The sequence below is a fragment of the Dendrobates tinctorius genome, unplaced genomic scaffold (assembly GCF_039654945.1).
Source record: "Dendrobates tinctorius isolate UK_male_01 unplaced genomic scaffold, ASM3965494v1 ptg000028l, whole genome shotgun sequence".
In the NCBI taxonomy this organism is placed as follows: domain Eukaryota; kingdom Metazoa; phylum Chordata; class Amphibia; order Anura; family Dendrobatidae; genus Dendrobates; species Dendrobates tinctorius.
The window spans coordinates 100,627,142-100,652,477 of NW_027361696.1; the positions used below are offsets into that span (position 1 = coordinate 100,627,142).

Genomic DNA, 25,336 nt, shown 5'->3' on the forward strand with positions numbered 1-25,336 from the left:
CTCTTGAAAGACTCTTCCTATTTATTTCTAATACAAAACATCTCTCTCTTTTCATAGGTTCAGTATTTTAACTGTTTTTTTTTGTTTCAGCTACAGAAATACATTTGATAGATAAAAAAAGAAAGAACCTATCACTGACATCTCTGGATGGAATCTGCTCCAACCTTATAAAGAGAGAAATCAAAAGGCTGCAAAAAAACATTTCAGGTAAAAAATAAAAAACACTCTTCCAATATGCTTCAGGATATTATCTCCTCCAAAAACTGCCCAAGGAGATTTTAATAAAGCAGTCTCCACTAGAAAAATGTCTTGTTTTTTGACTGCATCAAACCATTCTGTCTGCACAGAGCCCAACAGCTGGACTGACGGAAGGCTACAAAGATGTGAACAAGAAATCTAATTTTGACTGCTGTCACAAAAGGCTGAAGTGACCATAAGAAGACAGAAGTTGTGGAATGAAGGACTGTAGATAAGGGGCCTAAGAGACGAGAATCCATAGAATGGGTCTTGCCTCAGAAACCTATGGCAGAAAAGATTAGTATGGAGGATAGTCCAGCAAGAATGGGAAGAAAACACTGCATGACCAGCAATGGATGGAAATAAACCACTTACTGTCTGAGCGAAAATTATTAGTCTGGTCCTTGTTCAAACCACGATTCATTTTTTTACCTATGCATATTATAGTAATGCAGCTTTTTAAAATCAAAGGAATTTTGTTACTTGCAATACTTTCCTTACCTCACCTAACAGGGTCTTCTCAATTCTGCCTTTAACCAAACGAGCAAAGTCTGAGTCATCATCTCTGTCCAGGTGGGCAGTAATGATCGGGGTACTGAAGGGATAAAGAAGAATGGTTTCATATCACCCACTATATTCAGCCGACATACGAAACTCCCAATAACCAGCAGTTATCAATGGGTGAATTTGCAGCCATTCATTTCCCCTGCAATGGATGCTTCAGAGAAATGTCGTGTTACCTGGAGGCCATAATATTCTGTGCCTCACAACTCCGGCTCATAGAGGGGATCTTGAGAGGCGATCACTGACATGCATAAGGCATAACGAATGGGATCTTTGTGAAACAGCAACCTTTCACCCATGACAAACATCACACAAACAATTTAGTTATCACAAGACTGGTAACATTTTTTTGTTAAATGCCTGTATTTGGGATAAAAAACATTTTTGAAATTGGTTTCCATTAAAAATGTTGTTCTGTTTGGCTTTTGCAGGCTCTTTGTTTCCCTCAACATTTAATGTGGTGTGTGGTCACAAATCAGCTGAGAGGAGCTCAGAAAAAGACAGATAAGGCTGAGTTCACACGTAGCGTTTTGCCGCGAAAACGCGAAAAATAAGCATCCCATGCATTCCTATGGGATTCCGCAATGCTGTGGTTTTTACCGCGGCGGAATCGCTTTGCGGTAAAAAAAGCAGCATGCTCATTAATTTTGCAGAATCGCGGTGATCCCGCACCCATAGGAATGCAATGTTCTGCTTACTTTCCGCATGTGGCTCTGCACACCATGCGAAAAGTAAGCAGAACAATTGCGGATGGTACCCACGGTCCGGAGGAGAGGAGACTGTCCTCCGGGCTCTGGATACCATATCCCTGTAAAAAATAGAATTTAAAATAAAAAATATTGTTATTCTCACCTTCCGACGTCCCGCGCAGCCTTCCCGCCTCTCTCCACGCTCCCGTTCCCAGTAATCCTTTGCGAAAATGCCCGCGATGACGTCCGTTCTTGCGGGATCGCGAAGTCTCGCGGTCATTAGCACGTCATCGCGAATTACCGCGAGACGTCGCAATCCCGTGAGAATGGACGTCATCGCGGGCATTTTCGCAAAGGATTACTGGGAACGGGAGCATGGAGAGAGGCAGGAAGGCTGCGCGGGACGTCGGAAGGTAAGAATAACACCATTTTTTATTTTTTTTTATGATTTTTTACATTTTATCTTTTACTACTGATGCTGCATAGGCGGCCTCAGTAGTAAAAAGTTGGTCACACTTGTCAAACACTATGTGACCAACCAGTCAATCAGTTCCCCAAGCGATGCTACAGATCGCTTGCAAAATGCTAGTTTTTCCGTGGAAAATTTGCGGGAATTTAAAATGCGATTTTCCCGCGGAATGGAATTCCGGAACTCTCGTGGTGATTTCCGCTACGTGTGAGTTACAAACTCCCCATCAGACTGTTACATTGTGGTGACTGACGGAATCTCAGCTGCTTTTGTGGCCAGCAACATAAATGTTATAGAAGGCAAATGATGGATGTTTTTTATTCAAACCAGTTGCAAAAATTATTTGTCTCCCAAATACATGGATTTAAGAAAAAAAAATGGTCCCCAATGGTGGACAACCCTATATTACAATAATTATTACAATACTATAATACTCCCTACACTGTATCTTGGCTTCCCACCAACCTCTACAATTTCTGCCCAAGCTCATACTCAACACATACCTGATGTTCTTTGAAGCATTAATAATTTCCTTGATACGAGGCACACCCAAAGTGATGTTCATGGAGGCAACACCAGCAAAATGGAACGTCTTCAGAGTCATCTGTGTTCCTGGCTCCCCAATACTTTGAGCACACAGGGCTCCTACTGCGGAGCCTGGTTCCATCTGAGCTCTGGGAAAGTTGTAAAATATAAAGCAGGAAATGAAATCACAAAAAAGTAAATGGTCAAACATTTTACTCCTCTAGAGCAGGGCTTCTCAGACCTTTTATTCTGGGGCCTCATCATTCAGACCAAGATAATACCAAGGCCTGATTGGCCAGACCAAGATATTGCCTGGAACTCGCCAAGATTTAAGAATGCTTGTACATGTAGCAGTGGAAATAACAGGATTTTTGGGTTGCTTACCGTAAAATCTGTTTCTCGGAGCCTTCATTGGGGGACACAGAGACCATGGGTGTATGCTGTGCTGCCACTAGGAGGCTGACACTATGCACAAAAAAAGGTTAGCTCCTCCTCCGCAGTATACACCCCACCGACCGGCAGGGAATTCCTCAGTTAGTGAGAAAGCAGTAGGAGAAGAAACAGAATAGATTGAAAACAGAACAAACAACTCAACTGTAACCAATCAACCAAAGTAAGAACAGGAGTTGTAGAACATGGGAGGGTGCTGTGTCCCCCAATGAAGGCTCCGAGAAACAGATTTTACGGTAAGCAACCCAAAAATCCTGTTTTCTCGTTCGCCTTATTGGGGGACACAGAGACCATGGGACGTCCCAAAGCAGTCCCTGGGGTGGGAAACAAACTTCCATCAGGCCAGTGGACTCACCACTGCTGCCTGCAGAATCCTTCTACCTAGGCTGGCGTCCGCCGAAGCGTAGGTGTGGACCCTGTAGAATTTCACAAACGTGTGAACCGAAGACCAGGTTGCAGCTTTGCAAAGCTGCAGCGCGGAGGCTCTGTGGCGTACCGCCCAGGAAGCACCCACTGCCCGGGTAGAGTGCGCTCTGATCCCTGGAGGGGCCACTCGATGCTTAACCCAGTAGGCCTCCAAAATTGCCGATCTGATCCAGCGAGCAATAGTAGCTTTGGAAGCCGGGTGACCTTTCCGCGCCCCATCTGGAATGACGAAAAGAGAGTCTGTTTTTCGCAAGGAAGACGTCCTAGACAGATAGACTCATTGCCCTGACCAGATCCAGCTTGTTCAGGGACCGCTCCCGAGGGTGAGTTGGACTCGGACAGAAGGACGGCAGAACAATATCCTCATTGAGGTGAAAGGAGGACACCACCTTCGGAAGAAAAGAGGGCGGAGGCCGCAGAACTACCTTGTCCTGGTGAAGTACCAGGAAAGGAGAGCGGCAAGAAAGAGCCGACAATTCCGACACGCGCCGGATGGAGGTGATGGCCACCAGAAAGGCTACCTTCCAGGAGAGAAGGGAAAGGGAGACTTCTCTGAGAGGTTCAAAGGGAGAACCTTGCAGAACCTCAAGAACCAGATTAAGATCCCATGGATCTACGGGCGCTCGATACGGAGGGGCCGTGTGAGCCACGCCCTGAAGAAAGGTTTTGACCTGAGGGCGGGAGGCCAAAGTCTTCTGAAATAAAATGGAGAGTGCCGAAACTTGACCCTTCAAGGAACTGAGCGCAAGCCCCGCATCCAGCCCTGCCTGAAGAAACGCCAGAACGGAAGGGAGCGAAAAGCACATAGGCGCGATGTTATTGGCCTCACACCAAGTGAAATAGGCCTTCCAAGTACGGTAGTAAATTTTGGAAGATGATGGCTTCCTGGCTCGGATCATGGAATGAATTACTCGACCGGAGAATCCTGCCCTTTTCAAAACCTCGGTCTCAACAGCCACGCCGTTAAATTGAACGGCCGAGAATTGGGGTGGCAAATCGGACCTTGAGACAGCAGATCTGCCCTGTCTGGAAGCTTCCAGGGGGCGTCCGCGAGAAGGTTGACAATGTCCGCGAACCAAGACCTTCTGGGCCAATTCGGGGCGATGAGAATGACTGGAATTCCTTCTGCTTTGATCTTCAACAGCATGGGAAGAAGAGGCAGGGGATATAGGTAGGGGAGCTCGAACTGTGACCAAGGAATGGCCAGAGCGTCGGCGCCCACTGCGAGAGGATCTCGAGCTCTGGATACAAACTGTGGGACCTTCCTGTTGAGGCGAGAAGCTAGCAGATCTACGTCCGGGGTTCCCCAACGACTGCAGACCTGAAGAAATACCTCCGGGTGTAGGGACCACTCTCCTGCCGCGAGACCCTCGCGGCTGAGAAAGTCGGCAGCCCAGTTGTCTACGCCGGGAATGTGTACCGCGGAGATTGTCGGAATCAAAATCTCTGCCCACTGAAGGATCTTGGACACTTCTGCCAGGGCTGAGGCACTCCATGTCCCTCCTTGGCGGTTGACATATGCTACCGCTTTGGCGTTGTCTGTCTGAATCCGGACAGGCAGGCCCCCGAGGAGTCTGTCCCAGTGGACGAGAGCCAGATGGATCGCTCGTATCTCTAGAACGTTGATCGGCAGAGCAGATTCTTGAGTCGACCAACGACCCTGAACAGTGTGATTGCGGAACACTGCACCCCAGCCGAGGAGGCTGGCATCCGTTGTTACAATCTGCCAATGAACAGGAAGAAAAGACCGCCCCAAGAGGATGAGAGGTGACGTCAACCACCAGTTGAGTGACCGCTTGATCCGGCATGAAAGACGAACAGGGCGATCCAAGGACAGAGCCGACCTGTTCCACCTCGACAGAATGGCATGTTGGATAGGTCTGGAGTGAAATTGGGCAAAGGGAACTGCCTCTATCGCCGCCACCATTTTTCCCAGGACCCTCATAGCTGTTCGGAGGGACGGAAATCGTGGGGTCTGCAGCGATCGCACAGCCTGCTGCAGGGAGAGAATCTTCTCTTGTGGGAGAAAGACCCTTGACCGACGAGTGTCGAACAGTAGGCCCAGAAACACAAGACGTTGAGTAGGGACCAGACAGGACTTTTTCCTGTTGATGATCCACCCGAAATCGGAAAGAGTGTCCAGGACGATCGTCAAACTTAGGCGCGCCTGCTGGAAAGAGGGAGCTTTGATCAGAATATCGGCGAGGTACAGAAAAAGAACGAGACCTCTGATCCTCAACAAGGCCATCAACGCAGCCACGATCTTCGTGAAGACTCTGGGAGCGGTGGCGAGACCGAAGGGCAGCGCGACGAACTGGTAATGTTCCTGGCGAACCGCAAAACGCAGGAACTTCTGACGAACTCTCTTGTTGAGCAGCTTGAGATCCAAGATGGATCGGACCGCCCCGTCTTTTTTCGGCACGACAAACAGGTTTGAATAAAACCCTGTAAACCGCTTCGATTCGGGAACGGGCACAATCACCCCGGGACTGAGGAGAGAGTCGATGGCCGTAAAGAACCCCGGGATCAAAGCTGGATCTTTTGGAGGACGGGATTCGAAGAAACGATCCCGTGGAAGAGAGATGAACTCTATCTTGTATCCTGACGATACAACCTCCCTGACCCAAGCGTCCTCTACCGAGGCCAGCCAGACGTCCTTGAAGAACAGGAGTCGACCTCCCAATTGGGAGGGACCCTCGGGAGTCCGAGGATAGTCATGTTGATGTGGGCCGACCCGATCCGGATCTGGATGGTCTGCCCCGCGAATAGTGGGAGCGTCAGGAGGGAGTGGGTCTGAAGGAAACTTTCTTCCTATCTTGGTGTGCCTGCGGTCTTTGCTGGTTGGAGGAGGTCTCCGCCGTATTGAAACGGCGGTAAACCCGAAAGGGTCGAAACTGACGCCTCAGTGGGGGTCTGCGAGGTTTGGCCTGAGGCAGGAGAGAACTCGTGCCTCCGGTGGCGTCCTTAATAATTTGGTCCAATTGGGATCCAAAGAGGTGCCCTCCCTGAATAGGCAGATTAGTAAGAGACTTTTTAGAAGACAGGTCCGCCTGCCAGGCCTTGAGCCAAATTGTACGTCGGATTGCCACAACGTTACTTGACGCCTGGACTGCGCAGGATGCGGCATCCAAAGAAGCAGAAAGCAGATAATCCCCCGCATGGGAAATCTGATTGGCAAGATCGGCCAATCGATCTGGTTGTGCTTTCTCTAGGATGCCCTGACGAAGATCCTCTGCCCAAGTGGCTATGGCTTTTGCTGCCTAAAATGAAGCAAAAATTGGGCATACCGCCGTCAAAGCCGCTTCGAAGGCAGACTTCGCTAGGGATTCTATGATCCCATCATTAGAATCCCTAAGAGACGCCACGCCTGAAAGCGGGAGAACCGTGTTATTAGAAAGCCTGGACACGGCCGGATCGACCGAGGGAGAAGCAGACCAGTTGTCCGTGAGCTCTTTAGCAAACGGGTACAGAACGCCGAGACGCTTCCCTCGTTGAAAGCGTCTGGTCAGATCCCCTCTTTCTCTGGTAAAAATCTTTCCAAACTCGGAATGTAAAGGGAATACCCTGGAGGGTGTTTCCTCCCGTCTGAACGAAACCTCCTGATTTGAGGATTTCGCAGGGGGGTCAGCAATGTCGAAGGTCTGGTGGATCGCTGCAATGAGGTTCTGCACAGTAACCCTCATGTTCGCATCCTGATCCGAATCCAGCTCTAAGATCCCCTCAGATGATCCGTCCGAGAGCGCTTCACCTGACTCGGGAGAGGAGGCCCGGGAGGGATGCTGCCGAGAAGGACTATGTGGTGACATGGGGCGAGGAGAGGAATCCGGCTGGGGATCCTGCCTGGGTCTTTTGCGACTATCGCTGGCCGACTCAGATGGAATCTCTCGGGACCTGCTGGACCCTGTAGAGGTGTCCAGGGGCAGCTTATCCAGGACGGCTACTAGGGTCTGAGACACCCTGGTGAGGTCTGCCACTGACTGTGATAGAGACGAGGCCCAGCCAGGCATGGGGGGGGGGTTCACTCTCGCCTGGGGCCCTAGATGGCTCCTGGTCGGCGTCAGGCTGAATAGGGTTGCTACAATCCAGGCAGAGGGAAGTGGACTGACCTGAGGGAAGTTTGCGATTGCAAGAAGAGCACGCAAAGTACTTAACTAAGGTGCAAGAGGAGGCAGGAGGACGAGAGCGGTCAGACTTAGAATTAGACATACTGACGGACAGTCACTGAGGCAGTGCCGGAAGGTTGGGGGACAGGAGGCAGAGGAGGGTGTCAGTCTGCAGTCGCAGAGCTACTCACGGTCCGGTGTCCTGTCGCAGCTTCCAGCAAATGAAGTGCACGGCTTGTCTGGGCTTGCAGGGGGCACGGCAGATAAGACAGCGTCCGGCTGACAGGCTGTGAAAATGGCGGCAGCCTGAGAACAGAGCAGGAAGCGCGCACTTCCCTGCAGAGACCGAGGAAGAAGATGGGCGGGGCTAACCGCCGATGTTAAAAATGGCGCCGTCCTATCCAGACTGGGGTGGGTGGAGACAGCGCCGCCTCGGGGAGACTTGGCGTGAGGGGAGAAGGCGGTGGGCAGGCTTAAAGCGGGCGGGAGGAAAGCCCGCCCGAGAAAGAAGGCGGGGGGCGTGGCCGCGACGCAGGACAAGGCCCAAGATGAAGCCGGGGCCTGGATTAGATGAGGCGGCCGCCTGTCAGCACGGGGCGGCGCGGAGGCCCCGCAGCACTGCCGCGGTGACCGCTCCTGAGGCTCGCTGGGGCCGGAAGGGAGAAACCCCCCCCCCCCTAGAAATGCACTGGGGGCAAGTTGCGGCAGAACAGGCCGAGAAGCCGGGGCCTGAATTAAATGCGGCGGCCGCCGGGAAGCGCGGGCGGCGCGGAGGCGTCGCAGTACCGCCACAGTGACCTCTGGGGCTGCCGAGGAGAATGGGACCCGGGCCTCATACTTACCCTCCGTCACTATAATAAAGGTACCTTCATCCAGTGTGTGTTGTCACGAAGAGTATCCGCGCCTCATCCAACCGACAGGCTCTGGTAGGCGAGTGGGTGGGAGGCGGGGGACGAGGACCATCTGGATCGCCTGACACACATCCGTGTACGGTCTCCTGGTCCTGCTGTAGAGACCTATGAGGATACGGGGTGGCAGTACACGCCGTACTCATAGTCTCTTTGTGGGAGTACAGTTGTGACTGTTCACACTGTATCCCTCCGGGAACCTGAAAAGGAACGACGCACAACGAGGTAGATATGGGTCTAATGAAAGACCCGTGTCCACCTCCTACTGACACTAAGCTAAACTGAGGAATTCTCTGCCGGTCGGTGGGGTGTATACTGCGGAGGAGGAGCTAACCTTTTTTTGTGCATAGTGTCAGCCTCCTAGTGGCAGCACAGCATACACCCATGGTCTCTGTGTCCCCCAATAAGGCGAACGAGAAACAGGAAATATACTTAATATATTAAATACATGAAACTACTGAATTTCTAAAGTTACGGGAGATTTATAACTTTCACATGGGACTTAGAATTTATTTTCCGTTTCCAAGTGGATTTGCACCCATAAGGTTAGCACCAACATTTATCAGCGGTTGAGAAGTAAAGGTTAAACAATATTACTACTTTAGGCTTTTTCTACTCTGATACCGACATTTTGCTGCTGCACTCAAACAGAACACAGGACGTTGTCCTATGAATTAGTTAACAGAAATTGATGACACAGATGAAATGGTATTTTGCATTAAATGAATTCATGAGTGGCAGCATCCCCATACATGAAAGTGATAGTGATTTCATGGAGATAAATCATATTGTTCGGCTTCTGCAAATGCAGTTGCCTTAACAGATTGTCTTATCAAGCTGCAGACACAATGACAATATTAAATGTTACTACTCTAATTACTGATTTACTAAACAGCCAACTATGTTTTGGGTGTAAATTAAGTTAATGGTAATCTGTCAGCATGTTTTTGCCATTTGATCTGAGAGCAGCATAATATATCCACTTGAGCCTAATTACAAGGATGTGCCACTTATTAGCCTGTGTGCTGTAGTTTCACTACAATCAGCCAAAAAAAGGAGCAAGTGAAAAATACAGACGTGCTTCAACACCTTTCCTCTGATTGTTCCACTCCTGGTTTTTAACAAATACTGATGTATAATACTGACCAAATACTGAATGTGTGAATGTGGCCTTAAAGGTATTCTATCGGCAGGTTTTTGCTATGTAATCTTGACAACATTAGGCAGATAGACACCCCGATTCCAGCGATGCATCACTTCATTTCCTGGGTGGAGCAGTTTCGATGGAGCCACAGTTTTCCCTGCTGCAGATCTAGCAGAGCGCAGTTGTTAAGCTGCGTATAACCTCGTCCACACCACAGCTTTTGAGTACATTGTATAGTGACAGAGCTGCTAATCAATGCTGGGGGCATGGTTGGAATATAGTGATAATCTCCTGCTGATAAAATAATGATTATATTGAAACCGCCTAGTAAGTGACACATAGCCATAGCTGTTATCAGGCCCTCAGCTCCTACATCATGGTGCTCTCAGATTCAATAACCTGCTGGTAGATTCCCTTTTGAAAAAAAAAAATGAAAAAATAAAAAAAATAAATCAGTCCAGTGACAAAGTCTTGTGAATTTCTCTGGAAGAAATCGCAAAAGGGCTGCTCATTTCACCTCATGTACTTATCCCGACACGTCTCCAAAAACTTCTCCAGCTGAGTTGGTGTAATCCTATCCAGTTGGTACAAAACGCGTGGCTGTTAGTGGAGTAAAAAAAAATAAAAATAATGCAGAAGTTATTCAGTAGTTTACTTGTAATCAAGGAACAATTTTCCTACTTCCCCTTCTGTTGAACTGAGGCCTCAAAAGTAACAGTCATATAGTGCACAAATGGCGGATAATAAGCTGGGATTTTTTGGTATGTATGGAATAAAAGTGAGCATTCTTTTGCCGCTTTGAAAACATTTTTGTTGGTAGGACAATTTTTATTTGCTTTTTAAAGAAAGTCTGTCGCCCTCAAAAGGAAAGTGAAACTAGCTTTACAGTAACTTTACAGCGGACGTAGCTGCTATAATACACGTACCATTCCTGTATAATATGGTGGTAACACTGCCTAAGAAACTTTACTTTTAACTCAAATGGAAATGATGCAGCTTAGGTTCACCCTTGGTGTAGCCAAAAGCTCAGCGCTCCATTACATCCACTCAATTTGCATTTTCTGGTACTACTTCTGATTGACAGCACTCACTTGCCAAGCACGAGCACTGCCTGACCTCAGTCCAACTATCTGCGCATGCGCACTGACACTGCCTGCGCTCAGGCGTGTTCTCCTCCCTGGCAACTCTCTGTGGCTGTTCTCACTACACCTCACAGCCTAGCAATGAAGCGACTTCAGAGCAGGAAAGGGAGTACAAAAAAATGCTACACTTCATTCCATCTGCACGCTCTTCCTCTATGTAGCTGCTCATGCACTACACTATTGTGTGTATCGGTGTAGAGGGTAGCGGCTGTTCAAGCGGTGTCAGTGGAGCACTCGCTAGCGTGGTCAAATGCGGGGAAAGTCACCAAAATGCAAACTGAAGGTTCATAATGGGGCAATGAGCCTTTAGCCACACCAAAGGTAAAAAGGACACCCCTCATCTGCTCTTGAATTAAAAGTCATTTTCTGCCTCCGCAAAAGAGAATGAGATTTCTCAAATCTCATGAACATGTTGCTTAATTATTCCTTGCAGATTTGAAGCAGTTTCTGCAGCATGTCAATTCTTTCAGCATTTTTCAATCATTGTAATGAATGGGAAAAAACAAAATTAAAAACGCAAGCAGAACATGCATTTTTTATGCAGCGTTTTTCCTGCCAAGAGACACATATTCGATGCAGAAACGTCTGCAGAAAATACTTAATCTGCGCACAAAACCTAAACACGTTTCCTCCCACACTCCAATAACAAGGACAGGTTAAATGCTTTCCTAGGCAGGCAAGACTGAGCCTGCAACATGGAGTTAGATTAAGACCAGTGACTGATGTGAGAGCAGATAACGTCTGTATATTTGAGCAGTAGGAAAAATGGCTAAACTAACATAGAAAAGGAAAAACCCAAGCAATGTATTGGTGGTCAGTGGATCTAAAGAAGGTCATACACATAAGATAGCTCTTGGCTCAGTCTTTTCAGCTGGCTTGGCCAACATCAAAAGGTATGTTCAGACATGATGTAATTACAGGCAATGCAGAGATACCAACCAGTGTCAGCGCCATTTTGTCAATTGTGCTGACAGATAGCAATGTACTCGGCTACCAGTCACAGTTGCTCAGTTTTCAGCTCTAGTGTAAAGAACTTAGAAGGAAAGGTACCAAACCAAGGATTTCTCCTCTCATACAGTTTCCCTGTGTTTCCAATCCCTGTGTTTGTCTATAATTTTCTTTCTAATCTCCTGAGACAACTTTTTCCTTCGCTTCTTCTGGTCCATGTTGAGTGTGATACACACCATGTCACCAAACAGCACAGTGAGTATCTGTAGCCCTCTATACAGGCCCACTCACTGATTCCAAGAATGTAGACACCTGTGAAGCTAATTAGTGGACATACCGCGATGTAACATGTCTCTTTTGTCACATTATTTTCAGGGGTACCATCATTTCTGTCCAGGCCTATTTCATGAGTGTTATTTTTTTTTTTTTATTCTGTGGAAGCATGGTTGAAAAGCAATGTCTGACTTTCATTTGTTCATTTTCATAGATTTTTGATTTATTATTACTTTTGTCAGATTCAAGTTATTTCCGTCACCATTGTGGGTTTTTCAGTCATTAAACGAGGGGTACCAACAATTTTGACCACGTGTGTACAGCAGCTCTCTTTGAATACTCAAGACTTCTTGGTATTCCAAGTTTACCCATTAATCAGAAGTTTCTAAAATCTCTAAATATGGCTACAAGGCATTTTACCTCTGTAGTGCCATTGTCATTGATCCCATATTTATCTCTGGTCTTCCTGATGCGATCTGAAACAGTCTCGACAAACTTTCTAATTTCCTGTAAGAAAAGTAAAAAGATTAGAAAAAAACAAAACTCAGACTGAGGTGAACATACAGTAAGATATCACAACCGTGCACAAATACTACACAGCATTAAACTCTCAGTGATTAAAGGACTTTGTCAGCACAGAATGACTGTTCAGACTAAAGGGGGCTTCACACATAGCGATATGCGATATTTTGTGACGCAGCAGCGATACGGCTAGCGATATCGCTACATGTGATACTTACCTCCGACTGGTTATCGCTGATCACGCAAGATCGTCCTGGACCGTTTCTCGTCGGCCGCTTCCTGTCGGAGCAGACGAGCGACGCATGGACGTGGGCGGGAGGACGTCTTCATCGCCGCGTCTGACAGGTATGTAACAACCGCCGACCGCCGCTACGTCGCTGGTGAGATCTGCCTGTTTGGCAGCTCACTAGTGACTATTTAGCGATGCACCAGCGATCCTGACTGGGTCGAATCGTGGTTGGGATCGCTGGTGCATTGCTAAATGTGACGAGACCCCCTTAGTCCTGCTGTGCAGAGCACAAAAGTGCAGCCAATCATTTAAAAACCTCTTCGCATCTGGTCAGTTTCCCTCAATATCCCCCTCTACCTCCCATACTTTAATGGACAGCTCTAGCTTCATAGAGCTAAAAATGGTGGAGATAGATGGAAAATAAGCAGATGGTAAGGTGTGGTTAAAGGTCTGGTTGGGCCACGATGCACCAAGCGCGGTGCTTGGTTTACACAGTCATTCTGTGCTGACAATGCTTTAATTTAGTTAGTTAAAAGGACCAAGATATTAAATACTTTATAATTCTTAATGCACTTCGGGAGACCATATTTAAAGCCATTGTCCTCTTTCACTTAAGTTTTGTCCCTGAGGACGGTTTGGCAAGCTATACTCCTCTTTGCCGGGTCCACAGGTGAGTACCAGTCCACTGTTTCCACCGTCTGGTAGTAGCTGCAGCCCTGATGTCACGATCACAACATGGAAGCCAGTCAGTGAGCTTAGTAGCTCTGTCAGTGCAGACGGAATGCTCTGCTTAGAGCCACTGATCAGCTGCAGTGCTGTTGATGTGTCGTCAGCGCTGCAGCCATTGCTAGACAACAGGTGCACTGGTGAAGGTGGACACAGGGGAAGGAGATTATAGCAGAGTTTTTTTTTAACCAAACTCTGCTCAGCAACTAAATTTAACTTTGAACAAGAGGAAAGCACAGTTGCATGAGTGAAACACCTGAGGAGATTTAGCCAACCTTCTGTCAGCATTCCAAATCAATTCCAACAATGCTTAGAAAGCAATGCCTATATTAGGGATTCCCAATAACCCAAGGGTTATTCCCATGTTCTGAAGTAGGTGAGCACCATTCCTCACCCTCCATGCTTCCTGGGGATCGGGCCCTCTTGCTTGAGTGACAGTTCAGGCCAGTGGCACCGTTGCTGTACTTGCGATGATGACATGAGACAGCTCTCCTTCTGCAGCATTGGCAGTGCAGTGGCACTGGAGCTGGCAACGATCGGGAGCCAACTGTGCGCTCCAGTGATCCTGGTCAGCTTCAAGGCAGAGCTTACAAGCTCTTTTCTATAGAACTTTCAAGTACTGCGCATATTCAGCCACCTCTGCTAGACAGAAGTGGCCAGTCTCCTAGGCAACCCGTTCTAAACTAAAGAAATCAGCTAATTTCTAAAAAAATGTTATTAAACAGAAGATCTGAGCATAGTCATCTATGAAGAATAAGACGAAGTTTGAATTTCGGTCCTTGATCTGTACTTCTTTTAAAATGTAGGGCACTGTACATACGAATTAAAGAGTTTTAAATATAAGCTATAAAAAAGTCTTGTAAAACATAGGGTGCAATAAATGATGTGAGAGGGGACTGGGAAATCGGTCATGAAAATGTGAAGGAAACACAAGGTAACACAGTGTTCTACCCATAAGGCAGAACAGTTTCCATAGTATGCCCGTGCAGGATTTTGGGCGCCTGTCTACAGGCTCAGGGCTTGCTCACGCCTGTACTATGCAAACATGTAAGATTAGAAAAAAAAAAAAATCATTCTTTACGAGATTGGGCTTCCATTTGCAGAGCAGAGATTCAAAATCGATCTTTGGACAATTTCTGCATCTACAAGCATTTGATGCATTTACCGTATGTAGATCTCTCCAATAATAAGTCATCGACAGTAACACAGTGAGAAGATCAAGGCAATGTTACACAAATGTTGAAAAACTCTGTTAAGATTATTTTGAAGCATGCACAAAAGATTATTTTGAAGCGACACAAGACACAGTGCAGACACACATGGCCATGTTACAGAATGTGCGCACAGCATCCCCACAGGAGAAGTTTAATTCCATGCTTCATTTACCTCATAAAAGTGAGCGAACCCTGTATCTGTAAGGGACTTCAAATAAAAGGGTCTCATAAGTCTCAGGGAACAATAGAAAAATAGCACACCTTAAAAATGGTAATATTTTATCATTGTTTTCATTGGTCAGTATAAACCAAAGGAAACTTACAGGGGTTACCACTATCACAACTTACAGGGTGGGTGACAAGTTGATAATTTCTGAGGGTCCCAATGCAGCACCAATCAAGAGAGTCCCATGTTTGTATGTCACATGTACTAGATATGATCAAGCACGGCTATTTAACACCTAGTGATTGGCAACAATTTGTCAATCCATAATCGTTGCATGATGAAAAGTTTTGCAACTTTCTCATATACTGGGGATGATTGGGATTCATGAGGCAAAAATTTGGCTTTACTTGTTCTAAAAAAACATGCCTTATTTATTATGTGTTTAGACATGTTTTTTCAACATGTGTGGCCTACCTGAAAGTTGCTGGAGAAATGGTGTGACCCACATGTCAATCCCCTGCATCAAAATGGAGCCGAAAATACAGTGCCTTGCGAAAGTATTAGGCCCCCTGGAACTTTTCAACCTTTTCCCACATATTATGCTTCAAACAAAGATAGCAAATGTAAATTTTTGGTGAAGAATCAACGAGTGTTGAATTGAATTGTGAAGTTGAACAAAATTTATTGGTCATTTTAAATTTTTGTGGAAATTCAAAAACTGAAAAGTGGGGCGTGCAATATTATTCGTCCCCTTTATTTTCAGTGCAGCAAACTGACTCCAGAAGTTAATTGTGGGTCTCTGAATGAGCCAATGTTGTCTTAAATGACTAATGATGATAAATATAATCCACCTGTGTGTAATCAAGTCTCCGTATAAATGTACCTGCTCTGTGATAGTCTCAGGGTTCTGTTTGAAGCACAGAGAGCAACATGAAGACCAAGGAACACAACAGGTATGTCCGTGATACCGTTGTTGAGAAGATTAAAGCCGAATTTGGATACAAAATGATTTCCAAAACTTTAAACATCCCAAGGAGCACTGTGCAAGCGATCATATTGAAATGGAGGGATGTTATGATTGGGTCACCGAGGAGAAAAGCAAGCCCAAGCTAAGCCACAGAAAACCAGAGAGGTTGGTAACTAAGCGGATTGCAGACCCCTGATCTTATCCACACAACTAGCAGTAGCCGTGGAGCGTACCTACGATGATTCTAGACGCCTCGACACAGCCGGAGAACTAAATAAGCCTAAAGCAAGAAAGGGGAAATCTAAACTGCCCCAGAGCAGACCGCAAAGGAATAGATAGCCCCCAAACATATACTGTCGGTGAGACAAGATGAAAACACAAACGCAGGTAGGAAAATATGCTGAGCAAACGATGGGGCCCAAACTAACTAAACAGGACAGGAAAGACACTGGCTGCAATCACGCAAAAAACCCTGCAAAAAATGCCCAACACGTCTGATAGAAAAAATACTGAAGTCACTAGACGTCGCCCACTATATCAGCACTCTGGTATATTCTGAAAACAGAGCAAAGAGAGGCCAATCTAATAAGGGACAAAAACAACCTGGCACAAACAGTAACATAAGGATGGAAATTCAGCACAGCCCCAGCCGGGGCTGGCTTACCACACAAGACTGAAATAGACAAAACCAAATCAAATGAGAACAATAGCAAAAGAACACTTAGCTTGAGCATGCAGGGACTGAGCTGGAAACTAAGACCTCAGTAGGCAGGAAAAAAATCACCACCAGGGATAGAGGGAGTCGGCTTAAATCCAGTCAGAAACTCCCAATGTCCAATCGTCTTCCTCATTATCAGGTGGCAGGCCTCTGTTAATTAGATCAGCTCCATTACCTCCTGTAACCACCAGAGGGAGCCCGGAAAGAGAACTCACGACCCCTCTGTCAATACAACCATCTCCACTACCTTCACCAGCAACCAGAGGTAGGCTAGAAAGTGAATTCACAACAGGAGTATCATACCACTGAAAATCTACCAAGACCCAGCCGTCCGTCCCTCTAAACTTTCATCTCAAACAAGGAGAAGACTGATCAGAGATGCAGCCAAGAGGCCCATGATCACTCTGGATGAACTGCAGAGATCTACAGCTGAGGTAGGACAGTCTGTCCATAGGACAACAATCAGTCGTACACTGCACAAATCTGGCCTTTATGGAAGAGTGGCAAGAAGAAAGTGATTTCTCAAAGATATCCATAAAAAGTGTTGTTTAAAGTTTGCAACAAGACACCTGGGAGACACAACAAACATATGGAAGAAGGTGCTCTGGTCAGATGAAACCAAAATCGAACTTTTTGGCAACAATGCCAAACGATATGTTTGGCGTAAAGGCAACACAGCTCATCACCCTGAACACACCATCCCCACTGTCAAACATGGTGGTGGCAGCATCATGGTTTTGGCATGCTTTTCTTCAGCAGGGACAGCAGAGAAGATGGTTAAAATTGATGGGAAGATGGATGGAGCCAAATACAGGACCATCCTTGAAGAATGCCTGTTGGAGTCTGCAAAAGACCTGAGGACTGGCACGGAGATTTGTCTTCCAACAAGACAATAATCACAAACATAAAACAAAATCTACAATGGAATGGTTCACAAATAAATGTATCCAGGTGTTAGAATGGCCAAGTCAAAGTCCAGACCTGAATCCAATCGAGAATCTGTGGAAAGAGCTGAAAACTGCTGTTCACAAATGATCTCCATCAAACCTCACTGAGCTTGAGCTGTTTGCCAAGGAAAAATGGGCAAGAATTTCAGTCTCTCGATGTACAAAACGGATAGAGACACATCCCAAGCGTCTTGCAGCTGTAATCGCAGCAAAAGGTGGTGCAACAAGGTATAAAATTAAAAGGGGCCGAAAAATATTGCACGCCCCACTTTTCAGTTTTTGAATTTCCACAAAAATTAAAAATAACCAATAAATTTCGTTCAACTTCACAATTGTGTCCCACTTGTTGATTCTTCACCTCTCATAACTCTAGCCCCTTTCTTGTTTCCCTGGAAGGAGACAAAAAGAAACCTACACTGCCTCCAGGGGCCTGTCCTATCTAGGTAGGCTAGCACTGCTCTCCTTACGTCCAAGGTGTGATATTTAATCTCCTCTTGTGTTGTTGGGTTCTCATAGAAGGAGGGTAGGCAGATCTCTTGAGACCTATGAAACTTAGTAGCCCGCTTGGGAAGATAAGAAGGGTCCGTTCTCAATACTAGTCTGTCCTGGGTTACTGACAGGAACGGGGGATCTACCGATAGGGCGTGGAGATCGCTTACTCTTCTTGCCGATACTAAGGCTACGAGCAGGACAGTAAAGGCATTTCATTGATGCTGAATTCATTGGCTCGAACGGGGCCTGCGTGAAGGCATCCAAGACGAGGCTAAGGTCCCATGTTGGTAACTGAGGAATGTGGACCGGATCTGACCGCTGACAAGCTGAAATGAACCGGGTCACCCACTTATTACTTGCCGCATTGTGGTTAAACAAGGCTCCTAGGACCTTTAGAGTATTCACTGAGAGCCTCAATTCTCGGCCTTTCTGAAGGAATTCTAGAATGGCCGTAATGGGTGCTTCCCCGGACAATCCTGCTGGGTGAAAGGCCAGGAATTTACTCCACACTTTAGCGTAGATCCTTGTTGTGGATTCCTTCCTACTTTGTAGAAGGGTGTTAATCAGGTTGTTTGAGAAGCCTTTCTGCTTCAATAGCTGCCTTTCAAATTCCAGACCGCTAAGCGCAGGGCTTTGACCTGTGGATGGTAACAGGGTCCCTGCAAGAGAAGGTCCTGGTATAGCGGCAGAATCCATGGGTCGGTTATTGACATGGCTCTCAGCCATGAGAACCACGGCCTCTTGGGCCAAAACGGGGCTATCAAGATGACTCTCGCCTTCTCCTGCCTTATCTTCCTGACCACTGTTGGTAACAGAACCATTGGAGGCAAGGCATAGGCTTGCCTGAATGTCCAGGATGCTTGGAGGGCATCTAGTATGTTTGGGTTGTCTGCTCTGTAGAGAGAAGCGAACCTTTCTACGTGTCTGTTGGCTCTGGTTGCCAACAGGTCTATCTCCGGTCTGCCCCATCTTGCCGCTATCATCTCGAAGCTGTGCCGGCTGAGGACCCACTCGCCCTGATATAAGGTTTGGCGGCTGAGGTAGTCTGCCCGAGAATTGTCCACTCCTCTTATATGGAGTGCAGATAAGGAGTGGAGATGCACCCCCGTCATCTCTAAGATTTTTTCCGCGATAGACATCAATGGTCCTGATCGCGTGCCTCCTTGCCGGTTTATGTATGCCACTGCCGTGGTATTGTCCGATTGGATCCTTACGTGGGTTCCTCTTAGCTGCAGGAGGAATTTAGATATAGCATAATAAATTACTGTTAGTTCCTTTATATTAGAGGAGCTTTCTGTTTCATGCTCCAACCACTGGCCTTGCACCATCACCTCCTCTAGATGGGCCCCCCACCCTAAGGGGCTAGCGTCCGTGGTAACTACCCTAGGGGGAGTAAACCACCATTGAACCCCCTTTGACAAATTATTAAGGTCTAACCACCAATCTAGGGAGTTAATTACTTCAGGCGATAGGGACATCCTTCCCTCCAACAGTCCTTCCAGTCTGTCTCCTGCAAAATAGCCCACTGCAATTTTCTGGAATGGAATTGGGCCCATTGCACTGCCGGAATGCATGCTATTAGGGACCCCAACAACGACATACCCTGTCTTAATGATATTATGGATTTCTTAGTAATTCTCCGTATTTTATTAACAATGGCCTGCGCCTTAGTGTCTGGTAAAAAGCATTTCTGACTTACGGAGTCTGCTTGGAGGCCCAGGAACGTTTGACAGGTTATCGGTTGTAGCCTGGACTTCCCCCAGTTGATCAGCCAGCCTAGTGTCTGTAGGGATGAGACAATATCAACTATCCTTTTTTGTCATTGGGAGACTGAATATCCTACTATGAGTAGGTCGTCCAAGTAGGGGACCACTAAGGTGTCATTCAGCCTCATATATGACATCACCTCCAGCATCAATTTGTTAAACACTCGAGGAGCCATAGACAGCCCGAATGGCATCGCCGTAAATTGGAAATGTTGAATCCGACCTCTGAACAAGACTGCTACCCGCAGGAACTTCTGGTGCCCTCGGTGTATGGGGAGATGGTAATAGGCATCTTTTAGGTCCAAGACTGCATATAGCACCTGGGGAACAAAAGTTTTATTGCTGAACGTATTGTTTCCATTTTAAACGGTCTCAGCTTCAAGAATGTATTAAGCTTTTTTTACATTTATTATCGTCCTAAAGGACCCATCAGGTTTAGGGATTAAAAACAGGGGAGAATAGAAGCCCATTCCTTTTTCGTCCTCTGGGACATTTATCAGAACAAGCTTGGCTAACAGCGCTGTAATTTCCATCTCCAATGCTTCCTGCTGCGTTTGAGACTTCATAGAAGTCAATAGGAAGGAATTCGGTGGGTTTCGAACAAAATCTAGTTCTAGGCCTGATGAAACGATATTATTGGCCCAGGGGTTGGATGTAATTTTCTTCCATTGGTGGCTGAATTTTAACAGCCTGCCACCTACCGGTGAACTGGTGCTATCGGAATCTGTCCCCTGGCCTGAAGGGACGCTTCCCAAATAGGTTTCCTCTCTGTTTGGGATCCTTACTGCCCCAGCGGTTTTGAGGTTTGAAATCCTTTTACCCATATGGAGGTTTTCTGAAGGCTTTCCTGTTGAAGGGAATATACGGGTTAGGGAAACCTTTCTTCCTCTCACCCGCCTTGGTTAGGATCTTGTCCAGCTCCGTGCCAAATAGGTACTTGCCCTGGCAGGGTATAGCACAAAGCTTAGTCTTTGTTTGTGTATTTACTCTCTATCCTTTTAACCATAAGGCCCGCCGGCCTGAATTGGTTAGCCCTGCTGCTCTAGCAGATAATTGGAGAGAGTCCGCTGAGGAGTCGGACAGGAAGGCCGCTGCCCCTTTAATCAGGGGAATGGAGGAAAGGAGCTTTCTCTAGATTCTCCGCTTTTAATTTTTCCTTCTAGGTCATCCAACCATATCAACATCGACCTTGCTGTGCATGTGGCGGCTATTGCTGGCTTAAAGGCTGCCGTGCACGCCTCCCAAGATCGTTTAAGGAAGGTATCTGTCTTACGATCCAACAAATCAGACAGTGTCCCTGAATCTTCCACCGGCAGGGAAGATCTGCGAGAAGTGGAGGCCACTGCCGCGTCTACTTTGGGGGCTCTCGACCAAGATGTCAACTCTTCATCATCAAAGGGATATTTACGTTTTGATGTTAAGGGGAGGAAGGTTCTCTGACCCTGTTTCTCCCACTCCCTCCTTACCAGCTCCTTTATAGCTGGAATTACTGGGAAGGCCCGGATCTTTTTCCGGGAAATGCCCGCAAACATCATTTCTTGAGGAGTTTTGGGTTCCTTAGTCTCAGGGAGCCCCATAGTATTCCGGACGGACTTCACCAAGTTATTAACACTGTCCGTAGGAAAACATGTTTGTTCCTCCTCATCTGAGGACAAATATTCTTGGGATCTATCTGAGTCTAGCTCCCCAGTCTCTGACGGCGATCCAGACGCCAGTGAAGCTATTCCTCTGACAGAGGAGTGACCCCCAAACTACCGGAGCTGCCTAAGGCCCGTAGCTCCTCTCTAATCATAGCCCGGATAGCCTCCTTTTTCCCCTGAGGATTCTTACTGTAAAGTCTTTTCAATAAAAGGCTGACAATCTCTTGTGGTGTGAAACACCAATATAATTACTCTCCCTAGATAAAAAAAAGAAATATGGCTGCATTCCAAAAGTAAGTAGCAGTATCAGTTACAGTATCTTGAAAGATAAGATATTTTGCATAGGACAATTACTCTAAAGGTCCCGTTACACCAAACGACGCACCAGCGTTCCCGACGATACGACCTGGTCAGTATCGCTGGTGCGTCGCTACATGATCGCTGGTGAGCTGCCAAACAGGCACTCACCACCGATAACGACCAGCGAGGACACTGGTATCCAAGGTAAATAACGGGTATCTAAGCGTGCGTGGCTTAGTTACCCGCTGTGTATACCCTGGATACCAGCATGCTCGCACTGGGAGCTGGTATTCACGTTAAACAGCAGGTAACTAAGCGTGCGGTGCTTAGTTACCTGCTGTTTACCTTGGATACCAGCTCCCAGCGCGAGCACACTGGTATCCAGGGTATACACAGCGGGTAACTAAGCCACGCACGCGCTTAGTTACCTGCTATTTACCTTGGATACCAGCTCCCAGGGTCTGCTTACAGCGCTGGGAGCTCGCACATCGTTGGTCTCCCGCTACCACATGCAGCGATGCGTGCTGGCCAGCGGGAAACCAACGATCATAACGTGGCCCAGGACATTCCTGCACGATCAGTGATACCCGGCGGGGGGGCCGGTCGCTGATGCGTGCTTACTGTGGAGTACCCCTAATACTAATAATGGTGCTGTGTGTTTAGCAGTATCAGTAACTGGGCAGTGTAGACATTGCTGTTATCTGTTGGAAGGAAAGATTGACTGCTGAAACCGAGAGGGAAGTGGAACTGTTAAATTTTGGCATCTGTTCCAAAAACGGCTGACCCACAATGTTTACAATTGAAGAGCCTAATAGTGGGGCGTGGCCTAGCACCTGATGTGAGCAGTCAGCTTCTGGAGCTCCTCCGCTGTGACCCTGCATTTATCCTGAAGATAAGATCTCTCTGGGAGCTGACAACACTTTGTGCGGCTGAGGGAAGACACAGGAGGTCGGCCCCGACATGTGAAGCTGTGCAGAGCTGCAGAAATGGTCCGGAAAAGGCAGCAGGACGCCAAGGCAGGAGCAGGGATCCGGACCCAAGATGGCGCCGACAGTGTGGAGGCAGCTGAGAGAGCAGACATTGCAAACGCCTCATATGCAAACAGGCTAGAAGTGGCTGCCAAGCTGGAAAAGTATGCCTGGGTGGAAGGAGCATGGCAGGAGATAGCTGAAGAGAAGGAGGAACAGGCTGGAGAGAAAATGAATGTGCAAGGAGAAGGCTCTGAAGATGATACGGTACAGGGGAGCCAGAGGGGGAGGAAGAAAGGCAGGAAGATGATGGTGTGGCGCAAGAGAATGTGGAGGAGCTTATAACAGGGGAACCCACTTTGCGAGACATTTATGAGCTGATCAGGTCATGCAAAATTGCAATAACAACTCTCACTCACAGAGTGGATGGGACTATAGCAGAAGTCAATACAATAAAGGCAGACATGGGAAAAATGGATAAGAGAGTGGGAGAGGTGGAGGAGAGAGTAAGTGTACTGGAAGACCATATCTCTAAAATACAAAGGTCCCACACTCAATGTTTACAAAAATGTGCTGCTCTGATTAATAAGACTGATGATCTGGAGAATCGTTCACGGAGGAATAATGTGAGATTAGTGGGTATCCCTGAGAAGACTGAAGGAAATGACCCTACAAAGTTTATTGAAAAATGGCTCCAGGACAAGATAGGCGCTGATAACCTGTCTAAGTTGTTTACGGTGGAAAGGGCCCACCGAGTTCCTATGAAACCCCTCCCGACGGGGTCCCCCCCCCTTGTACTATCCTTGCTAGGATCCTGAATTATAGAGATAGAGATGCCATATTGAGGAGTGCTCGTACAGCTGAGGACATGTGCATTAATGGCCAGAAGATCTCTATTTACCCAGACTACTCGGCTGAGGTACAAAAACAGAGGATGAGCTATGGAGCAGTTAAAAGGAGATTGCGAGATTTGAAATTGATCTATTCTACTCTCTACCCAGCGAAATTAAGGGTTGTAGCCCTGGGGACGGTTCACTTTTTTCCAACACCAGAAGAAGCCACTAAGTGGTTGGACTTAAATAAGCAGAAGCTTTCAGCTAACAAAGAAAGAGGGAAGTGAAAGGAAGATTCTGGAGATGACGATGATGCTACATTATTGCTGCCTCTGGACTTTGGTTTAACAGTTTATTGCAGTTTTCGGAGGACTTATTGTCACAATGTTGTTCTATATGCGGAGGGGATGGGGAGGTGTTCTAGTTACAGCAGTTTACAGGTACTGAGGGAAGGGTAGCTAGACGCTGGACTACCTACTCTCTGATGAGAGGTGAAAGACAACAGCAGATTAGTTATGGGTTACTGTGTTAATGAATATTGGGGGGGGGGGAGGGAGGGGAGGGCTGGGGTCTGTTGCTGGGAATTGGGACTTACAGTTTGCTGGGAACAACGTCCTATTTTAAGGGGTCAGGAATTTGTATTTGTGAGGTTTCATGGTGGGAGACACAATTAAAGTTGTTAGCTGGAATATAAGAGGACTGTCGGAGGGGAATCGGAGAACGGCAATTATGGAATATGTGAGAAAACGGGGCCCGGATGTAATTTGTCTCCAGGAGACACATTTACTTGCAGAAAAGGTAGAAGTGTTAAAAAGAAGGTGGATAGGGAGGTCTTATCATTCTACATATTCCTCGTATGCTAGGGGGGTCTCGGTGTTGATTGGGGCGTCTACGCCCTTTGAAGAAACTGAGAGCCATGTAGATAGAGATGGGCAATATGTTCTGTTATTTTGCAAAATTTATGGGCAGCCATTATGTCTAGCGGCTGTTTACTTCCCACCACCATATTCTGGGAAAAAGGTACAAGAAATATTTGAATTGTATAAACGAGGTATGGGGTTACCAATGTTAATCATTGGGGATGTCAATAATGTGATGGATGAAGGGTGAGACAGACATAAGAAAGATTTAAGCAAAGGCATTAAAAAACTGTCGACGTTTGGGAATTATATGACGGAATTGGGGATGGTGGACCTCTGGAGGGTGAGGAATGAGAACGTGGTTTGCTACTCCTGTTATTCGGCAACTCACGGTTCCCTTTCCAGGATTGACCTAGCACTGGAAATGATTTAATGACGCGCATGATCTGTGGAATAGAATATCTCCCGAGAGTGATTTCAGAACACAAGCCTATGGAGCTCTTGATTAGACGGACGGGTGGGAGGACTGGACGGGGAGGGGGATGGAAATTTCACCCACTGTGGCTTGAACATATTGATATGGATAACATTAAGAAGGAGATCACAGAGTACTGGCAGTTTAATGAGGATAGCGCTGGTGGGCGGGTAGTTTGGGACACAATGAAAGCTTTTCTGAGAGGTCTTCTTTTTAGGGAGATTTCTAGATGTAAATCCAGGACTAGGATGGAAGATAAGGAGATCATAGAGGAATTAGAAAGAGCAGAAAGAGATATGGTGTAGGACCCATCAGAGATATCTCAATGTAGACTAAGGGAAGCTCAGGAAGCGGTTAATAAGTTGTATATGAAAAAGGCGGAGAGAAGAAGAGCTTTTCAGAAATTACAGTTTTTTGAGGAAGGGGAAAGAGTGGGGCACTTGCTCTCGGTGGTAGCGGCGGCACAGAAAGAATCATTGTATGTGTACAAACTAAGAACAGAGGAAGGGACTGTATTGACAGAAGTAGTGGATCTTTTGGGGGAGTTTAGAAGTTTTTATGAACAGTTGTATTCATCTGGGTTGAGGGCTACAGTGGGGGATATTGAAAGCTTCCTTGTGGGGGCGAAACTTCCT

At 46.9% G+C, this 25,336-nt stretch overlaps 1 protein-coding gene across 1 annotated transcript in view; it reads right to left on the bottom strand.

The window, feature by feature from the left end:
* Positions 1-25,336, bottom strand: part of POLR3A (RNA polymerase III subunit A) — a 205,050-nt gene that overhangs the window by 15,980 nt on the left and 163,734 nt on the right. Inside the window, exons 22-25 of the mRNA XM_073571227.1 lie at positions 12,299-12,385; positions 10,033-10,115; positions 2,463-2,633; positions 739-832 (exon numbers count right to left, since the gene is read on the bottom strand). Coding sequence (XP_073427328.1) covers positions 739-832; positions 2,463-2,633; positions 10,033-10,115; positions 12,299-12,385 — 435 coding nt within the window. The remainder of the gene's footprint in view (positions 1-738; positions 833-2,462; positions 2,634-10,032; positions 10,116-12,298; positions 12,386-25,336) is intronic.